This window comes from Haliotis rubra, unplaced genomic scaffold (genome assembly GCF_003918875.1).
Source record: "Haliotis rubra isolate DU_JTF1 unplaced genomic scaffold, ASM391887v1 Scf538, whole genome shotgun sequence".
Classification (NCBI taxonomy): domain Eukaryota; kingdom Metazoa; phylum Mollusca; class Gastropoda; order Lepetellida; family Haliotidae; genus Haliotis; species Haliotis rubra.
The window spans coordinates 381,658-404,156 of record NW_025767233.1 but is presented as its reverse complement, the minus strand read 5'-3'; the positions used below and the strand labels follow the sequence as shown (position 1 = coordinate 404,156).

Here is a 22,499-nt window from a genome sequence, read left to right as displayed (position 1 = left end):
CAATGTTAGACACTATATGGAACAGAACGCGACAAAGTGTCAACAATGTAAGACACTACATGACACAGAACACGAAGAGGTGCCAACAATGTTAGACACTACATGACACAGAACACGAAGAAGTGTCAACAATGTTAGCCACTACATGACACAGAACACGATGAGGTGACAACAATGTTAGACACTACATGACATATGACGGTAGAGGCTATCAACAATGTTAGACACTACATGACACAGAACACAAAGAGCTGTCAACAATGTTAGATACTGCGTGGCATATGACGGTAGAGGCTATCAACAATGTTAGACACTACATGACACAGAACACGAAGAAGTGTCAACAATGTTAGACACTACATGACACAGAACACGAAGAGGTGCCCACAATGTTAGACACTACATGGCATATGACGGTAGAGCCTATCAAGAATGTTAGACACTACATGAAACAGAACACGAAGAGGTGCCCACAATGTTAGACACTACATGGCATATGACGGTAGAGGCTGTCAGCAATGTTAGACATTACGTGACACAGAACACGAAGAGATATCAACAATGTTAGACACTACATGACACAGAACACGAAGAGGTCCCAACAATGTTAGACACTACATGGCATATGACGGTAGAGGCTATCAACAATGTTAGACACAACATGACACAGAACACGAAGAGGTGCCCACAATGTTAGACACTACATGACACAGAACACAAAGAAGTGTCAACAATGTTAGACACTACATGACACAGAACACGAAGAGGTGTCAACAATGTTAGACACTACATGACATATGACGGTAGAGGCTATCAACAATGTTAGACACTACATGACACAGAACACGAAGAAGTGTCAACAATGTTAGCCACTACATGACACAGAACACGAAGAGGTGCGAACAATGTTAGACACTACATGGCATATGACGGTGGAGGCTATCAACAATGTTAGACACTACATGACACAGAACACGAAGTGGTGCCAACAATGTTAGACACTATATGGCACAGAACACGAAAAGTGTCAACAATGTTAGACACTACATGACACAGAACACGAAGAGGTGTCAACAATGTTAGACACTACATGACACAGAACACGAAGAGGTGTCAACAATGTTAGACACTACATGGCATATAACGGTAGAGGCTATCAACAATGTTGTACACTACATGACACAGAACACGAAGAGGTGCAAACAATGTTAGACACTACATGACACAGAACACGAAGAGGTGCCAACAATGTTATACACTACATGGCATATGACGGTAGAGGCTATCAACAATGTTAGACACTACATGACACAGAACACGAAGAGGTGCAAACAATGTTAGACACTATATGGAACAGAACGCGACAAAGTGTCAACAATGTAAGACACTACATGACACAGAACACGAAGAGGTGCCAACAATGTTAGACACTACATGACACAGAACACGAAGAAGTGTCAACAATGATAGCCACTACATGACTCAGAACACGATGAGGTGTCAACAATGTTAGACACTACATGGCATATGACGGTAGAGGCTATCAACAATGTTAGACACTACATGACACAGAACACAAAGAGCTGTCAACAATGTTAGATACTGCATGGCATATGACGGTAGAGGCTATCAACAATGTTAGACACTACATGACACAGAACACGAAGAAGTGCCAAGAATGTTAGACACTACATGGCATATGACGGTAGAGCCTATCAAGAATGTTAGACACTACATGACACAGAACACGAAGAGGTGCCCACAATGTTAGACACTACATGGCATATGACGGTAGAGGCTGTCAGCAATGTAAGACATTACGTGACACAGAACACGAAGAGATATCAACAATGTTAGACACTACATGACACAGAACACGAAGAGGTGCCAACAATGTTAGACACTACATGGCATATGACGGTAGAGGCTATCAACAATGTTAGACACAACATGACACAGAACACGAAGAGGTGCCCACAATGTTAGACACTACATGACACAGAACACAAAGAAGTGTCAACAATGTTAGACACTACATGACACAGAACACGAAGAGGTGTCAACAATGTTAGACACTACATGACATATGACGGTAGAGGCTATCAACGAACTTCTTCGTGTTCTGTGTCATGTAGTGTCTAACATTGTTGATAGCCTCTACCGTCATATGCCATGTAGTGTATAACATTGGTGGCACCTCTTCGTGTTCTGTGTCATGTAATGTCTAACATTGTTGGCACCTCTTCGTGTTCTGCGTCATGTAGTGTACAACATTGTTGATAGCCTCTACCGTTATATGCCATGTAGTGTCTAACATTGTTGGCACCTCTTCGTGTTCTGTGTCATGTAGTGTCTAACATTCTTGATAGGCTCTACCGTCATATGCCATGTAGTGTCTAACATTGTTGGCACCTCTTCGTGTTCTGTGTCATGTAGTGTCTAACATTGTTGACACTTCTTCGTGTTCTGTGTCATGTAGTGTCTAACATTGTTGATAGCCTCTACCGTCATATGCCATGCAGTATCTAACATTGTTGACACCTCTTTGTGTTCTGTGTCATGTAGTGTCTAACATTGTTGATAGCCTCTACCGTCATATGTCATGTAGTGTCTAACATTGTTGACACCTCATCGTGTTCTGTGTCATGTAGTGGCTAACATTGTTGACACTTCTTCGTGTTCTGTATCATGTAGTGTCTAACATTGTTGGCACCTCGTCGTCTTCTGTGTCATGTAGTGTCTAACATTGTTGGCACCTCTTCGTGTTCTGTGTCATGTAGTGTCTAACATTGTTGGCACCACTTCGTGTTCTGTGTCATGTAGTGTCTAACATTGTTGATAGCCTCTACCGTCATATGCCATGTAGTGTCTAACATTGTTGACACCTCTTCGTGTTCTGTGTCATGTAGTGTCTAACATTGTTGGCACCTCGTCGTCTTCTGTGTCATGTAGTGTCTAACATTGTTGGCACCTCTTCGTGTTCTGTGTCATGTAGTGTCTAACATTGTTGGCACCACTTCGTGTTCTGTGGCATGTAGTGTCTAACATTGTTGATAGCCTCTACCGTCATATGCCATGTAGTGTCTAACATTGTTGACACCTCTTCGTGTTCTGTGTCATGTAGTGTCTAACATTGTTGACACCTCTTCGTGTTCTGTGTCATGTAGTGTCTAACATTGTTGACACTTTTTCGTGTTCTGTGCCATATAGTGTCTAACATTGTTGGCACCACTTCGTGTTCTGTGTCATGTAGTGTCTAACATTGTTGATAGCCTCCACCGTCATATGCCATGTAGTGTCTAACATTGTTCGCACCTCTTCGTGTTCTGTCATGTAGTGGCTAACATTGTTGACACTTCTTCGTGTTCTGTGTCATGTAGTGTCTAACATTGTTGATAGCCTCTACCGTCATATGTCATGTAGTGTCTAACATTGTTGACACCTCTTCGTGTTCTGTGTCATGTAGTGTCTAACATTGTTGACACTTCTTTGTGTTCTGTGTCATGTAGTGTCTAACATTGTGGGCACCTCTTCGTGTTCTGTGTCATGTTGTGTCTAACATTGTTGATAGCCTCTACCGTCATATGCCATGTAGTGTCTAACATTGTTGGCACCTTTTCGTGTTCTGTGTCATGTAGTGTCTAACATTGTTGATATCTCTTCGTGTTCTGTGTCACGTAATGTCTAACATTGCTGACAGCCTCTACCGTCATATGCCATGTAGTGTCTAACATTGTGGGCACCTCTTCGTGTTCTGTGTCATGTAGTGTCTAACATTCTTGATAGGCTCTACCGTCATATGCCATGTAGTGTCTAACATTCTTGGCACCTCTTCGTGTTCTGTGTCATGTAGTGTCTAACATTGTTGATAGCCTCTACCGTCATATGCCATGCAGTATCTAACATTGTTGACAGCTCTTTGTGTTCTGTGTCATGTAGTGTCTAACATTGTTGATAGCCTCTACCGTCATATGTCATGTAGTGTCTAACATTGTTGACACCTCATCGTGTTCTGAGTCATGTAGTGGCTATCATTGTTGACACTTCTTCGTGTTCTGTGTCATGTAGTGTCTAACATTGTTGGCACCTCTTCGTGTTCTGTGTCATGTAGTGTCTTACATTGTTGACACTTTGTCGCGTTCTGTTCCATATAGTGTCTAACATTGTTTGCACCTCTTCGTGTTCTGTGTCATGTAGTGTCTAACATTGTTGATAGCCTCTACCGTCATATGCCATGTAGTGTATAACATTGTTGGCACCTCTTCGTGTTCTGTGTCATGTAGTGTCTAACATTGTTGACACCTCTTCGTGTTCTGTGTCATGTAGTGTCTAACATTGTTGACACTTTTTCGCGTGTCTAACATTGTTGACACCTCTTCGTGTTCTGTGTCATGTAGTGTCTAACATTGTTGACACTTCTTTGTGTTCTGTGTCATGTAGTGTCTAACATTGTGGGCACCTCTTCGTGTTCTGTGTCATGTTGTGTCTAACATTGTTGATAGCCTCTACCGTCATATGCCATGTAGTGTCTAACATTGTTGGCACCTCTTCGTGTTCTGTGTCATGTAGTGTCTAACATTGTTGATATCTCTTCGTGTTCTGTGTCACGTAATGTCTAACATTGCTGACAGCCTCTACCGTCATATGCCATGTAGTGTCTAACATTGTGGGCACCTCTTCGTGTTCTGTGTCATGTAGTGTCTAACATTCTTGATAGGCTCTACCGTCATATGCCATGTAGTGTCTAACATTCTTGGCACCTCTTCGTGTTCTGTGTCGTGTAGTGTCTAACATTGTTGATAGCCTCTACCGTCATATGCCATGCAGTATCTAACATTGTTGACAGCTCTTTGTGTTCTGTGTCATGTAGTGTCTAACATTGTTGATAGCCTCTACCGTCATATGTCATGTAGTGTCTAACATTGTTGACACCTCATCGTGTTCTGAGTCATGTAGTGGCTATCATTGTTGACACTTCTTCGTGTTCTGTGTCATGTGTAGTGTCTAACATTGTTGGCACCTCTTCGTGTTCTGTGTCATGTAGTGTCTTACATTGTTGACACTTTGTCGCGTTCTGTTCCATATAGTGTCTAACATTGTTTGCACCTCTTCGTGTTCTGTGTCATGTAGTGTCTAACATTGTTGATAGCCTCTACCGTCATATGCCATGTAGTGTATAACATTGTTGGCACCTCTTCGTGTTCTGTGTCATGTAGTGTCTAACATTGTTGACACCTCTTCGTGTTCTGTGTCATGTAGTGTCTAACATTGTTGACACTTTTTCGTGTGTCTAACATTGTTGGCACCACTTCGTGTTCTGTGTCATGTAGTGTCTAACATTGTTGATAGCCTCCACCGTCATATGCCATGTAGTGTCTAACATTGTTCGCACCTCTTCGTGTTCTGTGTCATGTAGTGGCTAACATTGTTGACACTTCTTCGTGTTCTGTGTCATGTAGTGTCTAACATTGTTGATAGCCTCTACCGTCATATGTCATGTAGTGTATAACATTGGTGGCACCTCTTCGTGTTCTGCGTCATAGTCTAACATTGTTGGCACCTCTTCGTGTTCTGCGTCATGCAGTGTATGACGGTAGAGGCTATCAACAATGTTAGACACTACATGCCACAGAAACACGAAGTGGTGCCAACAATGTTAGACACTATATGGCACAGAACACGAAAAGTGTCAACAATGTTAGACACTACATACGACACACAGAACACGAAGAGGTGTCAACAATGTTAGACACTTATGACACAGAACACGAAGAGGTGTCAACAATGTTAGACACTACATGGCATATGACGGTAGAGGCTATCAACAATGTTAGACACTACATGACACAGAACACGAAGTGGTGCCAACAATGTTAGACACTACATGACACAGAACACGAAGAGGTGCCAACAATGTTAGACACTACATGACACAGAAGACGACGAGGTGCCAACAATGTTATACACTACATGACACAGAACACGAAGAGGTGTCAACAATGTTAGACACTACATGGCATTTGACGGTAGAGGCTATCAACAATGTTAGACACTACATGACACAGAACACGAAGTGGTGCCAACAATGTTAGACACTACATGACACAGAACACGAAGAGGTGCCAACAATGTTAGACACTACATGACACAGAAGACGACGAGGTGCCAACAATGTTAGACACTACATGATACAGAACACGAAGAGGTGTCAACAATGTTAGCCACTACATGACACAGAACACGATGAGGTGTCAACAATGTTAGACACTACATGACATGACGGTAGAGGCTTTCAACAATGTTAGACACTACATGACACAGAACACAAAGAGGTGTCAACAATGTTAGATACTGCATGGCATATGACGGTAGAGGCTATCAACAATGTTAGACACTACATGACACAGAACACGAAGAAGTGTCAACAATGTTAGACACTACATGACACAGAACACGAAGAGGTGCCAAGAATGTTAGACACTACATGGCATATGACGGTAGAGCCTATCAAGAATGTTAGACACTACATGACACAGAACACGAAGAGGTGCCCACAATGTTAGACACTACATGGCATATGACGGTAGAGGCTGTCAGCAATGTTAGACATTACGTGACACAGAACACAAAGAGATATCAACAATGTTAGACACTACATGGCATATAACGGTAGAGGCTATCAACAATGTTGTACACTACATGACGCAGAACACGAAGAGGTGCCAACAATGTTAGACACTACATGACACAGAACACGAAGAGGTGCCACCAATGTTATACACTACATGGCATATGACGGTAGAGGCTATCAACAATGTTAGACACTACATGACACAGAACACGAAGAGGTGTCAACAATGTTAGACACTACATGACACAGAACACGAAGGGATATCAACAATGTTAGACACTACATGGCATATGACTGTAGAGGCTATCAACAATGTTAGACACTACATGACACAGAAAACGAAGAGGTGCTAACAATGTTAGACACTACATGACACAGAACACGAAGAGGTGCCAACAATGTTAGACACTACATGCCACAGAACACGAAGAGGTGCCAACAATGTTAGACACTACATGACACAGAACACGAAGAGGTGCCAACAATGTTAGACACTACATCGCATATGACGGTAGGGGCTATCAACAATGTTAGACACTACATGACACAGAACACGAAGAGGTGCCAACAATGTTAGACACTACATGGCATATGACGGTGGAGGCTATCAACAATGTTAGACACTAAATGACACAGAACACGAAGAGGTGTCAACAATGTTAGCCACTACATGACACAGAACACGAAGAGGTGTCAACAATGTTAGACACTACATGACATATGACGGTAGAGGCTATCAACAATGTTAGACACTACATGACACCTAACACGAAGATGTGTCAACAATGTTAGACACTACATGGCATATAACGGTAGAGGCTATCAACAATGTTAGACACTACATGACACAGAACACGAAGAAGTGTCAACAATGTTAGCCACTACATGACACAGAACACGAAGAAGTGCGAACAATGTTAGACACTACATGACATATGACGGTAGAGGCTATCAACAATGTTAGACACTACATGACACAGAACACGAAGAAGTGTCAACAATGTTAGCCACTACATGACACAGAACACGAAGAGGTGCCAACAATGTTAGACACTACATGGCATATGACGGTAGAGGTTATCAACAATGTTAGACACTACATGACACAGAAAACGATGAGAGGCCAACAATGTTAGACACTACAGGACACCGAACACGAAGAGGTGCCAACAACGTTAGACACTACATGGCACAGAAGACGAAGAGGTGCCCACAATGTTAGACACTACATGACACAGAACACGAAGAGGTGCCAACAATGTTAGACACTACATGGCACAGAACACGACGAGGTGCCAACAATGTTAGACACTACATGGCATATGACGGTAGAGGCTGTCAACAATGTTAGACACTACATGACACAGAACACGAAGAGGTGCCAACAATGTTAGACACTACATGGCAAATGACGGTAGAGGCTATCAACAATGTTAGACACTACATGCCACAGAACACGAAGAGGTGCCAACAATGTTAGACACTACATGACATATGACGGTAGAGGCTATCAACAATGTTAGACACTACATGACACTGAACACGAAGAGGTGCCAACAATGTTAGACACTACATGACACAGAACACGAAGAGGTGCCAACAATGTTAGACACTACATGACACAGAACACGAAGAGGTGCCAACAATGTTAGACACTATATGGCACAGAACACGAAAAAGTGTCAACAATGTAAGACACTACACGACACAGAAAACGAAGAGGTGCCAACAATGTTAGACACTACATGGCATGTGACGGTAGAGGCTATGAACAATGTTAGACACTACATGACACAGAACACGAAGAGGTGCCAACAATGTTAGACACTATATGGCACAAAACACGAAAAAGTGTCAACAATGTAAGACACTACATGACACAGAACACGAAGAGGTGCCCACAATGTTAGACACTACATGGCATGTGACGGTAGAGGTTATCAACAATGTTAGACACTACATGCCACAGAACACGAAGAGGGGCCAACAATGTTAGACACTACATGACACAGAAAACGAAGGGCAGCTAACAATGTTAGACACTACATGACACAGAACACGAAGAGGTGCCAACAATTTTAGACACTACATGACACAGAACACGATGAGAGGCCAACAATGTTAGACACTACATGACACCGAACACGAAGAGGTGCCAACAATGTTAGACACTACATGGCATATGACGGTAGAGGCTGTCAACAATGTTAGACACTACATGACACAGAACACGAAGAGGTGCCAACAATGTTAGACACTACATGGCAAATGACGGTAGAGGCTATCAACAATGTTAGACACTACATGACACAGAACACGAAGAGGTGCCAACAATGTTAGACACTACATGACATATGACGGTAGAGGCTATCAACAATGTTAGACACTACATGACGCAGAACACGAAGAGGTGCCAACAATGTTAGACACTGCATGACACAGAACACGATGAGGTGCCAACAATGTTAGACACTACATGGCACAGAACACGAAGAGGTGCCAACAATGTTAGACACTATATGGCACAGAACACGAAAAAGTGTCAACAATGTAAGACACTACACGACACAGAAAACGAAGAGGTGCCAACAATGTTAGACACTACATGGCATGTGACGGTAGAGGCTATCAACAATGTTAGACACTACATGACACAGAACACGAAGAGGTGCCAACAATGTTAGACACTATATGGCACAAAACACGAAAAAGTGTCGACAATGTAAGACACTACATGACACAGAACACGAAGAGGTGCCCACAATGTTAGACACTACATGGCATGTGACGGTAGAGGTTATCAACAATGTTAGACACTACATGACACAGAACACGAAGAGGTGCCAACATTGTTAGACACTACATTTCGTATGACGGTAGAGCCTATCAACAATGTTAGACACTACATGACACAGAACACGAAGAGGTGTCAACAATGTTAGACACTACATGGCACAGAACACGAAAAAGTGTCAACAATGTAAGACACTACATGACACAGAACACGAAGAGGTGCGAACAATGTTAGACACTACATGGCATGTGACGGTAGAGGCTATCAACAATGTTAGACACTACATTACACAGAACACGAAGAGGTGCCAACAATGTTAGACACTATATGGCACAGAACACGAAAAAGTGTCAACAATGTAAGACACTACATGACACAGAACACGAAGAGGTACCAACAATGTTAGACACTACATGGCATATGACGGTAGAGGCTATCAACAATGTTAGACACTATATGACACAGAACACGAAGAGGTGCCAACAATGTTAGACACTACATGGCATATGACGGTAGAGGCTGTAAACAATGTTAGACATTACGTGACACAGAACACGAAGAGATATCAACAATGTTAGACACTACATGGCATATGACGGTAGAGGCTATCAACAATGTTTGACACTACATGACACAGAAAACGAAGAGGTGCTAACAATGTTAGACACTACATGACACAGAACACGAAGAGGTGCCAACAATGTTAGACACTACATGACACAGAACACGAAGAGGGGCCAACAATGTTAGACACTACATGACACAGAAAACGAAGGGGTGCTAACAATGTTAGACACTACATGACACAGAACACGAAGAGGTGCCAACAATTTTAGACACTACATGACACAGAACACGATGAGAGGCCAACAATGTTAGACACTACATGACACCGAACACGAAGAGGTGCCAACAATGTTAGACACTACATGACACAGAAGACGAAGAGGTGCCCACAATGTTAGACACTACATGACACAGAACACGAAGAGGTGCCAACAATGTTAGACACTACATGACACAGAACACGAAGAGGTGCCAACAATGTTAGACACTACATGGCACAGAACACGAAGAGGTGCCAACAATGTTAGACACTACATGGCATATGACGGTAAAGGCTGTCAACAATGTTAGACACTACATGACACAGAACACGAAGAGGTGCCAACAATGTTAGACACTACATGTCAAATGACGGTAGAGGCTATCAACAATGTTAGACACTACATGACACAGAACACGAAGAGGTGCCAACAATGTTAGACACTACATGACATATGACGGTAGAGGCTATCAACAATGTTAGACACTACATGACACTGAACACGAAGAGGTGCCAACAATGTTAGACACTACATGACACAGAACACGAAGAGGTGCCAACAATGTTAGACACTACATGGCACAGAACACGAAGAGGTGCCAACAATGTTAGACACTATATGGCACAGAACACGAAAAAGTGTCAACAATGTAAGACACTACACGAAACAGAAAACGAAGAGGTGCCAACAATGTTAGACACTACATGGCATGTGACGGTAGAGGCTATCAACAATGTTCGACACTACATGACACAGAACACGAAGAGGTGCCAACAATGTTAGACACTATATGGCACAAAACACGAAAAAGTGTCAACAATGTAAGACACTACATGACACAGAACACGAAGAGGTGCGAACAATGTTAGACACTACATGGCATGTGACGGTAGAGGTTATCAACAATGTTAGACACTACATGACACAGAACACGAAGAGGTGCCAACATTGTTAGACACTACATTTCGTATGACGGTAGAGCCTATCAACAATGTTAGACACTACATGACACAGAACACGAAGAGGTGTCAACAATGTTAGACACTACATGACACAGAACACGAAAAAGTGTCAACAATGTAAGACACTACATGACACAGAACACGAAGAGGTGCGAACAATGTTAGACACTACATGGCGTATGACGGTAGAGGCTATCAACAATGTTAGACACTACATGACACAGAACACGAAGAGGTGCCAACAATGTTAGACACTACATGGCATATGACGGTAGAGGATATCAACAGTGTTAGACACTACATGGCACAGAACACGAAGAGGTGCCCACAATGTTAGACACTACATGACACAGAACACGAAGAGGTGCCAACAGTGTTAGACACTACATGACACAGAACACGAAGAGGTGCCAACAATGTTAGACACTACATGGCATATGACGGTAGAGTCTATCAACAATGTTAGACACTACATGACACAGAACACGAAGTGGTGCCAACAATGGTAGACACTACATGACATATGACGGTAGAGGCTATCAACAATGTTAGACACTACATGACACAGAACACGAAGAGGTGCAAACAATGTTAGACACTACATGGCATATGACGGTAGGGGCTATCAACAATGTTAGACACTACCACCATGACTCAAAACACGAAGAGGTGCCAGCAAAGTTAGACACTTCACTGCTTTTAGCATAGTTCCAGCAATATCACGACGAGGGCCTCGAGTAATTTGCTTTACACATTTGTACCCCATCGCCTATTATCAAGGTGCACAAATGTAATGAAATTTCAATAATCGTGATAACAATTTCTTTTGCAGGACGTCGGCTCAGGCATACGGTAATGCGCACTTTGGGTCAGGCCTGGGTCCTATCTGGCTCGATGATATAAACTGTATAGGAGACGAGAGTTTCTTGGAGGAATGTTCTATTAGAGGATGGGGGCACACATACTGTCTGCACAGTGAGGATGTGGGTGTTATCTGTTCAGGTTCGTCTCTTTCTATTGCAGGAAGTGTCATGGCCTTTAATCTGAATCTGTACGGGTTGATGACAGTTTAGAGACTTGAAAGGATGTGCCTGTGAATGGAGTGTAATGAAATTTCATGAATATCATAATTTATGCTCATGAAATGTCATGTTTATTTTGAAATTACAATTCATTATAAGAAACGACTTCCGTAATTTCTCATAGTCGAAAAATATGCAAACATCTTAATCATTCATTTAAAGCAGGATAACGAGTCGGAACTAATATATTTGTTGGGAAGTTCTATCCATAGTTTGATACTATCAAGTAAAATGGTTTGTCCTGGAATGTACAGATTGGATACTGGATTGGTTTCTAAGGTTATACTGATTGGACGCGGCCACTGTAGGTGACATACGATCACTTAGTCGCTACTTGTTTTATACAACAAGATATATTTTAATTATATCGTCCTTTACCTACTGGTTTGAAGTTGGTTTCTTCATATATTTCATTATGGCTTGTTCCACCGACTGCTCCACATAGTATTCTATGCATCGAGATTTAATTGTTCTTGGAGTTGGGGTTGCTTTTTGGTGCAATTATTCCAGATATAGTAGCAATAATCAAATACAGGTTAAATGGATTGTCTGTACATTGTTTCTACCTTTTACGATTTAAGCGAATGTAATTGATCTATGAATGTAGTTTGATCAATGGGCTGATCTCAGAGGCGATATCGGCAATATGATCGCCCCTGGAACAATCACTCTGAAGAATAACCCCCAAGAGTATATTGTTTTCTTCTTCATTTATAACAGTATTGTCCTTCATCAAAATTGTGGACACAAAACAACGTAGAAAATTTAGCGTAAATAATATTGACCCCGTCTTATTATACTGAAAAATACCTACCATTTTTGGGCCCAAATTGAAATTAATCCCTAACGTAAAAGCTGCCTGGGATGGGTCATCAATAATTACATTGAGAGAAGTATCCCTTAAAACAGGCGAATGTTACTGTCAATTCCATTATATAATTAATTTATATTATAAATAATAGGGGGAATCAGGACTGACCCCAGGGGTACCCCACATAGAACAGATCTCTCTGATGAGTTGATACTTTAGACTGCATTTTTCGTGTCTTATTGCACAGATAACTTTTTTTTTAAATTGCTGTCAATGCCACAACGCTGAAGTTTATGAATTAATCCGTTGAGCCCAACTTCATCAGATGCTTCTTTTACAGATGTTGGGAAACACATCACGTTTTAATGATTTTGTAAGAGGTTCTGCTATTTTGGTTGCTGTCATTTTTAGACGTCTATTACTTACACCGTGCGGACCAGATGCTTCAGTAATAAGCCCAGACAAGAGAATATCATTAACATCAAGGGGGTTTCCTGACTTTAGAATAACATCATTTGTTTTCATGTTAGGTTGTGGTACAATAACCTGATCAGAAAAGTAATTATTCAAAATATTAGCAATGCCCGTGTGATCACCATGACACTGTACGTTACATTCGGTGAAGTGACACGCGATTTAGTTTTTATTTACACGCCACCATGTTTTGGTTCCGCGAGACACACATATTTCTCATCACTATCAGTTATATACTTTGTTTCAGAGTTCCTTACTACAGTAATTACAGTATTTCTCACTTGTCTAAAGTTTACGAAAGCAGAAGGCGAATTTTTAGGAGTCTTTTGTTTTCCTTTTTCGTTTTCTGAATAGTCTTCTATTTCATTGATCATTCTTGGTGGGGTTTTTATGTATTGTGGCAATTGTATTAGGAATACAGTTTCACCTAATGTTTACAAGTAGACATCATTAGCAAACAAATAGTACTGGCGCCAAGGACAAACATATGCAATTACCGTCATCTCGCGATCGCGGTACATTTTCTTTCATTCAACGATGTATTCCACCAGTAATGGTTGTCTTTTGTCTTATTGTTCCAGTACCTACCATCAAAGTTCGCCTAGCAAACGGTGGACCAGTTGAGTCTCAAGGTCGGGTGGAGGTATACATGAATGGCACATGGGGCACTGTGTGCAGCGATCTGTGGGATGCACGGGATGCGGGGGTCACGTGTGCTATGCTTGGATACAGCAGGTAAAAACTACCTGCAACATTTGACCTTACAATATATGACAACCAAGGCGTGATAATTTAAATTCGTATAGCTAGTGTTAATGCTGACATGTTTTGTTGTGTACAGTGTATATACTCATTCTTATAATGGTTACCGATGTGACGTAAAGCCCAACTCAACTCAACTCAACTCATAATGGTTGTCATCCCCTCTTTGATTACTGAGTGTTTGTGTTTAACGGCTTTTCATTTTTCATTTTTGTTAATCCTTTCATTTTATTTATAGCTTTATTAAAACTCAATTATATAACTAACATTAAATAATTATCTAAAGAACTTTGTATGGCCACGAGTTTAATAAAAGACCTCCCAAAGACATGCTCCCCTCTACTGCTAACTTTTACACGTGAGGCTGACTTGTGAATAAGCTTTATTCAATACAACATTCGTTGCAGATTTGAATATTGAGGATAAAGGTCTCAGAACATTCATTTGTCAGGCAAATGGTAGTCAATAGCGAGTAGCTCCGCCACGTGCTTTAATAAGGGAGGTAATCTGTCGCATCATGCCATCAACAAGGTTGTTGACAATATATCGTCCTGTGGAGCTCCAGATTCGAATCAAGGCTGTGCCTAAGTCATCCAACTGTCTAGGAGAGACTACCAACTGTCGCACTTGTCTGTCCAGATGGTCCCAAATGTGCTCAATCGGATTCATGTCTGGACTTTCCGCGGGCCAGTGCAAGCTGTTAATGCGCTCCCTTTCCAGAACAGCACCAATGGTCCTGGCACGATGTGGAGCAGCATTGTCATCTTGCAGCAGGAAGTTGTTGCCGTATACGTGTCATGCATGTGGCATCAAATGGTTTTCCAAAATGTCTCTGTACGTCGCTTGTTTGACGTTTCCATCAACAACACGAAGTTCTGTTTTTCCATTGTAATGAATTCCACCCCAATCCAAAACAGAGTCATCCACACAGTCTTCTATAAACCTTTCTCCAGGTAATTGTCGAACTCGGATTCTTCCATATACCCTGTGTAGAAAATATATAGATTCATCAGAAAAGATGACATGACGCCAATGTTGTAACGTTATGTTACCATAACGCTGGGCCCACTAAAGTCGACGTTGCTTATACAGAGCTGTTTGAAGTGGTCGACGGACAGGTCTTCTTGCTTTGTACCCCCTCTCCAGTAGACTGTTTGCCTGCTAAGCCTCAAGTTAACAGGAACATCCCATCTTTCTCTTAACGTCAAAGCAGATAAACGTCGATGTCGACGTACAAGGCGAAAGAGAACCGAGTTTTAATGACACATATGTTCTTGCAGAGGATGTTTGGCTTTGTTCAAGAACTTGGTATTAACATTTATAGTTCATAATCCCCGACTTTTTGAAAGTGTTAAATGACAGTGTGTGTTTAATTAACCAAAATGGTTGCCTTGTGTTTTACCTTCAAATATATTCCTGAAACCAGTGATGCCCACCCACTGACACAGCGGTATCTGTTACAGACAGAATGCCGTGGCTGTCCGGGACGGGAGGTTTGGGCGAGGGGCAGGGAACATCTTGCTGGATGATGTTGGTTGTCTTGGTTTCGAGGCCACCATCTTGCAGTGCCCGGCCAAGACTGGTCATCAAATTCGATGTACACACGCGCTGGATGCTGGAATTACATGTCAACAGTGTACGTTGTTGCACGGATTATCATTTAAGTATAATGTTGTAGTTTTTTTTACATTTAGGAAACATCCGTTGTTATCCTGCTAATCTCAGAAACAACTACACAACAAACATCTCACCAGCTTATGATAGACGACACCCCTCGTTATAGCGCCAGTATACGCTGCCGTCCGAAAACCTATGAAAAAACGATATTTCGGTTGTGCATCAGTTAAAGTTCTGTAAAATCAACTCAGTAGACAAACACGAACACATGGCTCTCAGTGCAGACGTGTTCCATGTAAAAGCAGCATCTCTATCATGTAAAAATGTAGGTTTTACATCTGTGCAGCCCTGCTCGGTTCAATATTTACACCTTATTAATTTAGTCATTCCATATTTTATTCAACAAATTGTTAGCATAAGAAATAACACATTCGTAACAGATGTCTTCATTCGTTAATTGATTTTTGAAATGGCAAATATACATTTGAGATATTTGAGTTGCGTTGTGTCATTTGACAGGTAAAATTAACTCAATTCTCCAAGGGTGCTTTACTGTTATGTGCGGCTCTCCGCTATATAGATAGACTTCAAACAACGGTATCGGTGCCTTGCTGCGGCTCTCCGCTATATAGATAGGCTTCAAACAACGGTATCGGTGCCTTGCTGCGGCTCTCCGCTATATAGAGAGGCTTCAAACAACGGTATCGGTGCCTTGCTGCGGCTCTCCGCGAAATAGATAGGCTTCAAACAACGGTATCGGTGCCTTGCTGCGGCTCTCCGCTATATAGATAGGCTTCAAACAACGGTATCGGTGCCTTGCTGCGGCTCTCCGCTATATAGATAGGCTTCAAACAACGGTATCGGTGCCTTGCTGCGACTCTCCGCTATATAGAGGCTTCAAACAACGGTATCGGTGCCTTGCTGCGGCTCTCCGCTATATAGATAGGCTTCAAACAACGGTATCGGTACCTTGCTGCGGCTCTCCGCTATATAGATAGGCTTCAAACAACGGTATCGGTGCCTTGATGCGGCTCTCCGCTATAAAGATAGGCTTCAAACAACGGTATCGGTGCCTTGATGCGGCTCTCCGCTATATAGATAGGCTTCAAACAACGGTATCGGTGCCTTGCTGCGGCGGATGTGCTGCTGACTGGCTGCTTAGTGGTTGATAATAATAACAGAGGTTAAATGTGTGCCAGGTTTAGGCAGTTCACGATTGCAAGAGAACTTTAATCAAACGGTTTTAAAAGTTAAGCAGTCACGTAATTAAACTTTTTCTGGCAGCGACAGTTTCCGTTCGTCTTGTGGGTGCCGACCAGACGGGACAGGGCAGGGTGGAGGTTCAGTTCAACAACACGTGGGGGTACTGTATGCGATGATCACTTTACCAACCTCAATGCTGAGGTGATTTGCCGGATGACCAACAACCCGACGTGAGTCAGACTATACATGACAGTAAACATTAACATTTAACTAACTACACATGTATTGATAATGACCATGGAACTTGTTTACTCCCTAACAAATGAAACATAGTGTTGGCCGTTTACGCTTTGTTGGTACATGTTCTAGACTGTTGAATATTCAGAACCAGTAGGCTGTCCCTCTTAACATCTGTTAGTGCAGGTGCCTATTTTTGCCTCGTGCCCATTTCGGGAGTGGTAGCGGACCAGTACTTCTTGACGGGTTGCATTGCCTGGGGACTGAGCGGTCAGTCAGTGAGTGCGCCCACAACACCTGGAACACGTCGTCGTGTCAGCACGCGCAGGATGTCAGTGTCATCTGTGCTGCAGCAGGTACTTCCGGTACGCATATTAACGGAGTATATTCCTGTATATTCAATACTGTCTACAGCCACTCAACTACTGTGGTTAGTTCAAAGTGATATTTCTGTGATATATTTGTAAGCGATAACCGTTAACCGGTAAATTATTGACACAATTCTCTGTTTACCAATATGTTTGATCGTATAGCGTCACAGGTAACGACTGTTGGAATGTATCGTACACCTACATCAACGCCAAACCCTGCCGAGACATTTGTACGCCTTGTTGGTGGGCCTACCGCCTATCAAGGTCGTGTAGAAGTGTTTGCATTTGGATCCTGGGGGACAGTTTGTGACACTACCTGGGACGTCAACGATGCTGCTGTCATATGTTCCATGCTGGGATACTCCGATTTCTCGTCAGTACATGTCTGTTCTAACCCATTTTGTCTGCATATGTGTATATATTTCATGGACTAACCAAGGTATAGGTATCGAATCTAACGAGCGCGTTTGCACAGTCATGTATTTGGCGGAGGGGAACAATGTGAACGAACTCAGCTGTTACACGTTTTAGTTTTTCACGGCCTGAATGATGAGGAAACACAGTTTTGACACTCAGTGGACAATCCCTGGTGCAACCTCTGATGTTCTGAAACCCCGTGAATGGAAGCAGAATAGAACTGAAGCTTCTCATCCCCTGAGTATCCGTTTATTGTATCCTGCCACTATATATTCTTTCGCATTTGTGGTTAAAGCGTTCGCTCGTCACGCCGAAGACGCGGGTTCGATTCCCCACATGGGTACAATGTGTGAAGCCCATCTGTGGTGTACCCCGCCGTGATATTGCGGGAATATTGCTAAAAGCGGCGTAAAACTATACTTACTCACTCACTCACTCTTTCGATTTTGACACCAGTGACGAAGGTGCTCTTAAGTCAGTGAAGTAGGTCAAGTCAGAACAGCTGACCTTTACAATTCAGCCGAATTGCCCTCAAACAGGTAGAGGTGTTGTCTTCGTCTTCCACGCTGTGTGACTGTAAAGTAATGGAAAGGTTGAAAACTGAGCTGTACTACAGTCTATAGTCGACACTCTCATCTCGGGAACGTGTAAGACGATCGTAAACCTAGTTTAAAGTATGAGAGTTTTTGATCAACCTAGAGCGAATATCGTTTTGTGGAGTCATTGTGGAGTCATTGTTCACGAGGGGCTGTGAGGACTATGAGCCAATGGCCGTTCGGAGGAAGTCATTTTACACTCTAAAAGTATTGTTACCTGTTAAATTCCATTACAGTGACATATATAGGCCTCTTCAAGCGACAACATCGTAGTTTGTTTCGTTGTTCCTCTGTGGTAACCCAACACCCAACAACACACGCATATGTATGCACACAAATGCGCGCGATCGCACACATGCATGCGTCCGTTGAATTATGAATTAGTTATACATCAGCTTCTCATGATGCGTGAGATACGTTGCCTAAACCAACTGTTTTGCTGCATTGCATTTACAATCATTTAATGTGCTCATTCAAAATTAAATCTGAAGACTTAAAAAAAACCACACACCTTCGTTTGTGAATCTGAAATGTTTGGAATGTGATGCCGGTAGTCATCATGACGTAATTGTTGCCAGATCTGGAGGGTTCGTCCAGCGCCAGGCAGGATATGGCGAAGGCACAGGTCCAGTATGGCTGGACAGCGTGGCATGTGTTGGGTCAGAGGTCACCATCACGCAGTGTCCACGTGGTGTATGGGGGACGAATGGTTGTGGTCACGACCACGACGCTGGAGTGACCTGCTCGTCAGGTTGGATAGCATCTGTTTCCTGACACTGTTTCTGATCCTGTTTCGTGATGTCTGTTTGTCAGAGCTGCATAAACGTTATTTCGGAGTTGACGTACTCCTGAGCATACTGGAACTGATATGCCCATGTACACTACACTATGTAGCAGTATCACCCGGGGATGTGTGGTTTTGCCTCCGGCTTGTGGTATAGTAACTGGTTATTACATGACAGTTTTCTTTTCTCCAGTCAAATCACTTCGCCCCGAGGGTTGATATGGTAGTCTCGGGCTGATATGCCTGGCGAAAGGAAAACTGTGATCTGTTAACCTCTTAATATATATATATACTGAGTGAAACTGCGACAGGGAATATGTGTTGCCGCCGTTTTTCAAAGTTGCCATTGTGTAAGAATTGTTCCATTGAACTGAAAGTAACTTGTGCCATGTTATGTGACAATCCTCGATGTCGGGGATTTTCTTTTCGCGCGAAGCAATTGATTTCCCTCCAAAATGGACTACACAGTATTTGAAACACCGATACTTGAATTTGCTAGACCGATTCTTAACGCCCCAAATATAAACGTTCCACGTGTTTTACAGACGTAGTCATGTTGAACAACCGATCACCAGTTTGTGAACATGCATCATGTTTTATCAATCAAGTAGGAGCTAAACATATCAACAGTTGCACACATTTAGAATTGTCATTCAAACGGGTTGTATTCTTAGAGAGGGGTGTCGTTGTACGTCGTGTGGGGCAATAACCCAGAACACCAGAAAGGAGCTTCACACGATGTGCCTACTCAAAGAATAGAACGCTATTAAACGGCATGACGAGGCTACACAAACGCCCCAATATTACACATAAACTAACCACAGGACACACGAATAGAACCTATATGCCTTTACCACTTTCAGCGCAGCGCCCCAACAACTTCCTGCTTGTAACAGATTCGGTAGATAAGAAGATATACCGAATGGATGGACGTACCTATAGCTACGTCGATGTCCCAGTGTCATCAGCAGACAGCCCTGTGGCAATTGATTATGATTATGTAGATGGGCGAATCATTTGGACAGATGTTGGCCTCAAACAGATTCGCAGTGTGACACTTTCTGGCACAACGGAAAAAGTCGTTTGGCAACTTAATGCAGGTAACTGTCCATAATCTTTCCAGGTGTTCGTTGTCGTGCTTATTTTCAGGAGAAACGTGGTGGAAAAGTCCATACGTAATGACATGGGATATGTTGCTTTGTAGGGTCATTAACAGAACAGCCTTGAGATATTACCTTTAGAGAAACCAGCATATACAAGGGATAGGCAGTATGACTTCAATGTACCTAATAACATTACAAGCGCTTACTGCCGATGATATTTTGCTGCATTTAGTTTGCCTTCTCCCAGCACGCAGTACACGAGCTATAGGCTACCGGGAATTTATCCTGGTCGTACCGTGTATGTGCAGCCGACACAAACATGTTATCCTTCCTTTCCTTGTCAGTGGCTGTCCCCAATGGTATCGCCGTCGACCCGGTGACGCGCTTGATCTTCTACACTGACACTGGTAACGACGTCATTGTACTGATGACTATTGACGGCTTTGCTCATCTACCCATCATCAAGGAAGATCTGGATGAACCCAGGGCCATCGTGGCGGACTCGTCTACTGGGTAGGTTCACACGTCTTAAGACTTATTGGTGTCTTCTACAATGTATCTTTCTCTTAGGACTACTAACAACGGTGTTCACGAGTAACTGTTAGGGTAATATACATATCCCATTTCATCTTAACATACAAGGTGAATAGCAGCATTGATAGAGAATATATATCCCCCATGCGATCGATTCAAACAAATATACGAGCTTAAAACAAAAAGCATATTTGCTGGACATTGGTGTCATCCTTTTCTCGAATCCAGGTTCGGTCCTGTTATTATGCCAGGTCAGTCAGCAGCACATCCGTTCTTTTGGATTTAACAACCAGGGTGGAACGTCTGACAACTGCAGAATTTCCGGTTATATACTGTTAAAAGCGGTGTTAAACCACTCTCTTATATGGATATCAATATGTGTTTGCATGAATATACGCATCTACAATGATTCATAATTCGATAATGAGTTTCATTTCACAAACAGAATGTTATTTTTGTGTCAGTACAAACTAACGTAAACGCTTAACGACATCGGTCAAGAACATGCTGTCTCGGACACGTGGTTACTTCTGAGAATAGGGGCGAGGTACCCAGAATATTCATCGGTTGTTCTATGTCGCCATGGCAACACAATACAAGCTGATGGTCATCAGAACTAGTCAGTCCAAACAATTAATAGAACAATGTATATTTGTAAATAATATGTGTACATTGTTACTAAATTTATACATCAGTGGGCGAAAATGAGTAAGTAAGGTGCTATTGAAATACAGAGGCGATATATAAGTCAACGACCGCATATAGCGGATCAAGAACATATTGAATGTCACGTTATTCCTTATTACGTTGACTTGATTTCTTCAAGGACATTTAGAAACAAGACATTTCTATATAGACATTGATTAGTACTGTGACAGTGACGGAGATTACTACAAGAGTTGTCACTGTATTCCCCAGGCTGGTTTACTGGTGTGACTATGAGGGAGATTACTACAAGAGTTGTCATTGTATCCCCTAGGCTGGTTTACTGGTGTGACCATGAGGGAGATTATTACAAGAGTTGTCATTGTATTCCCCAGGCTGGTTTACTGGTGTGACCATGAGGGAGATTATTACAAGAGTTGTCATTGTATTCCCCAGGCTGGTTTACTGGTGTGACCATGAGGGAGATTATTACAAGAGTTGTCATTGTATTCTCCAGGCTGGTTTACTGGTGTGACCATGAGGGAGATTACTACAAGAGTTGTCACTGTATTCCCCAGGCTGGTTTACTGGTGTGACTATGAGGGAGATTATTACAAGAGTTGTCATTGTATTCCCCAGGCTGGTTTAC

At 42.4% G+C, this 22,499-nt stretch overlaps 2 protein-coding genes across 3 annotated transcripts in view; both read left to right on the top strand.

Moving 5' to 3' along the window:
• LOC124253291 (deleted in malignant brain tumors 1 protein-like) overlaps window positions 1–17,716 on the top strand; it is a 130,411-nt gene extending 112,695 nt beyond the window's left edge. Inside the window, exons 28-32 of one of the 2 annotated variants that reach the window (XR_006892159.1) lie at window positions 12,047–12,216; window positions 14,163–14,316; window positions 15,807–15,979; window positions 17,245–17,393; window positions 17,582–17,716. Coding sequence is in view for 1 of the 2 variants with exons in the window: in XM_046687034.1 (XP_046542990.1) it covers window positions 12,047–12,216; window positions 14,163–14,316; window positions 15,807–15,979; window positions 17,245–17,339 (592 nt within the window). In the remaining variant the exon portion in view is untranslated. Of the gene's footprint in view, window positions 1–12,046; window positions 12,217–14,162; window positions 14,317–15,806; window positions 15,980–17,244; window positions 17,559–17,581 lie in introns of those variants that run through there. The other variant, XM_046687034.1, reaches the window with a different exon arrangement.
• The window catches only part of LOC124253292, a 28,554-nt gene continuing 23,692 nt past the window's right edge, over window positions 17,638–22,499 (top strand). The window contains exons 1-5 of the mRNA XM_046687036.1: window positions 17,638–17,765; window positions 17,934–18,144; window positions 19,363–19,535; window positions 20,432–20,668; window positions 21,016–21,184. Of these exons, the coding sequence (XP_046542992.1) occupies window positions 17,957–18,144; window positions 19,363–19,535; window positions 20,432–20,668; window positions 21,016–21,184 (767 nt within the window). The 5' untranslated portion in view covers window positions 17,638–17,765; window positions 17,934–17,956. The remainder of the gene's footprint in view (window positions 17,766–17,933; window positions 18,145–19,362; window positions 19,536–20,431; window positions 20,669–21,015; window positions 21,185–22,499) is intronic.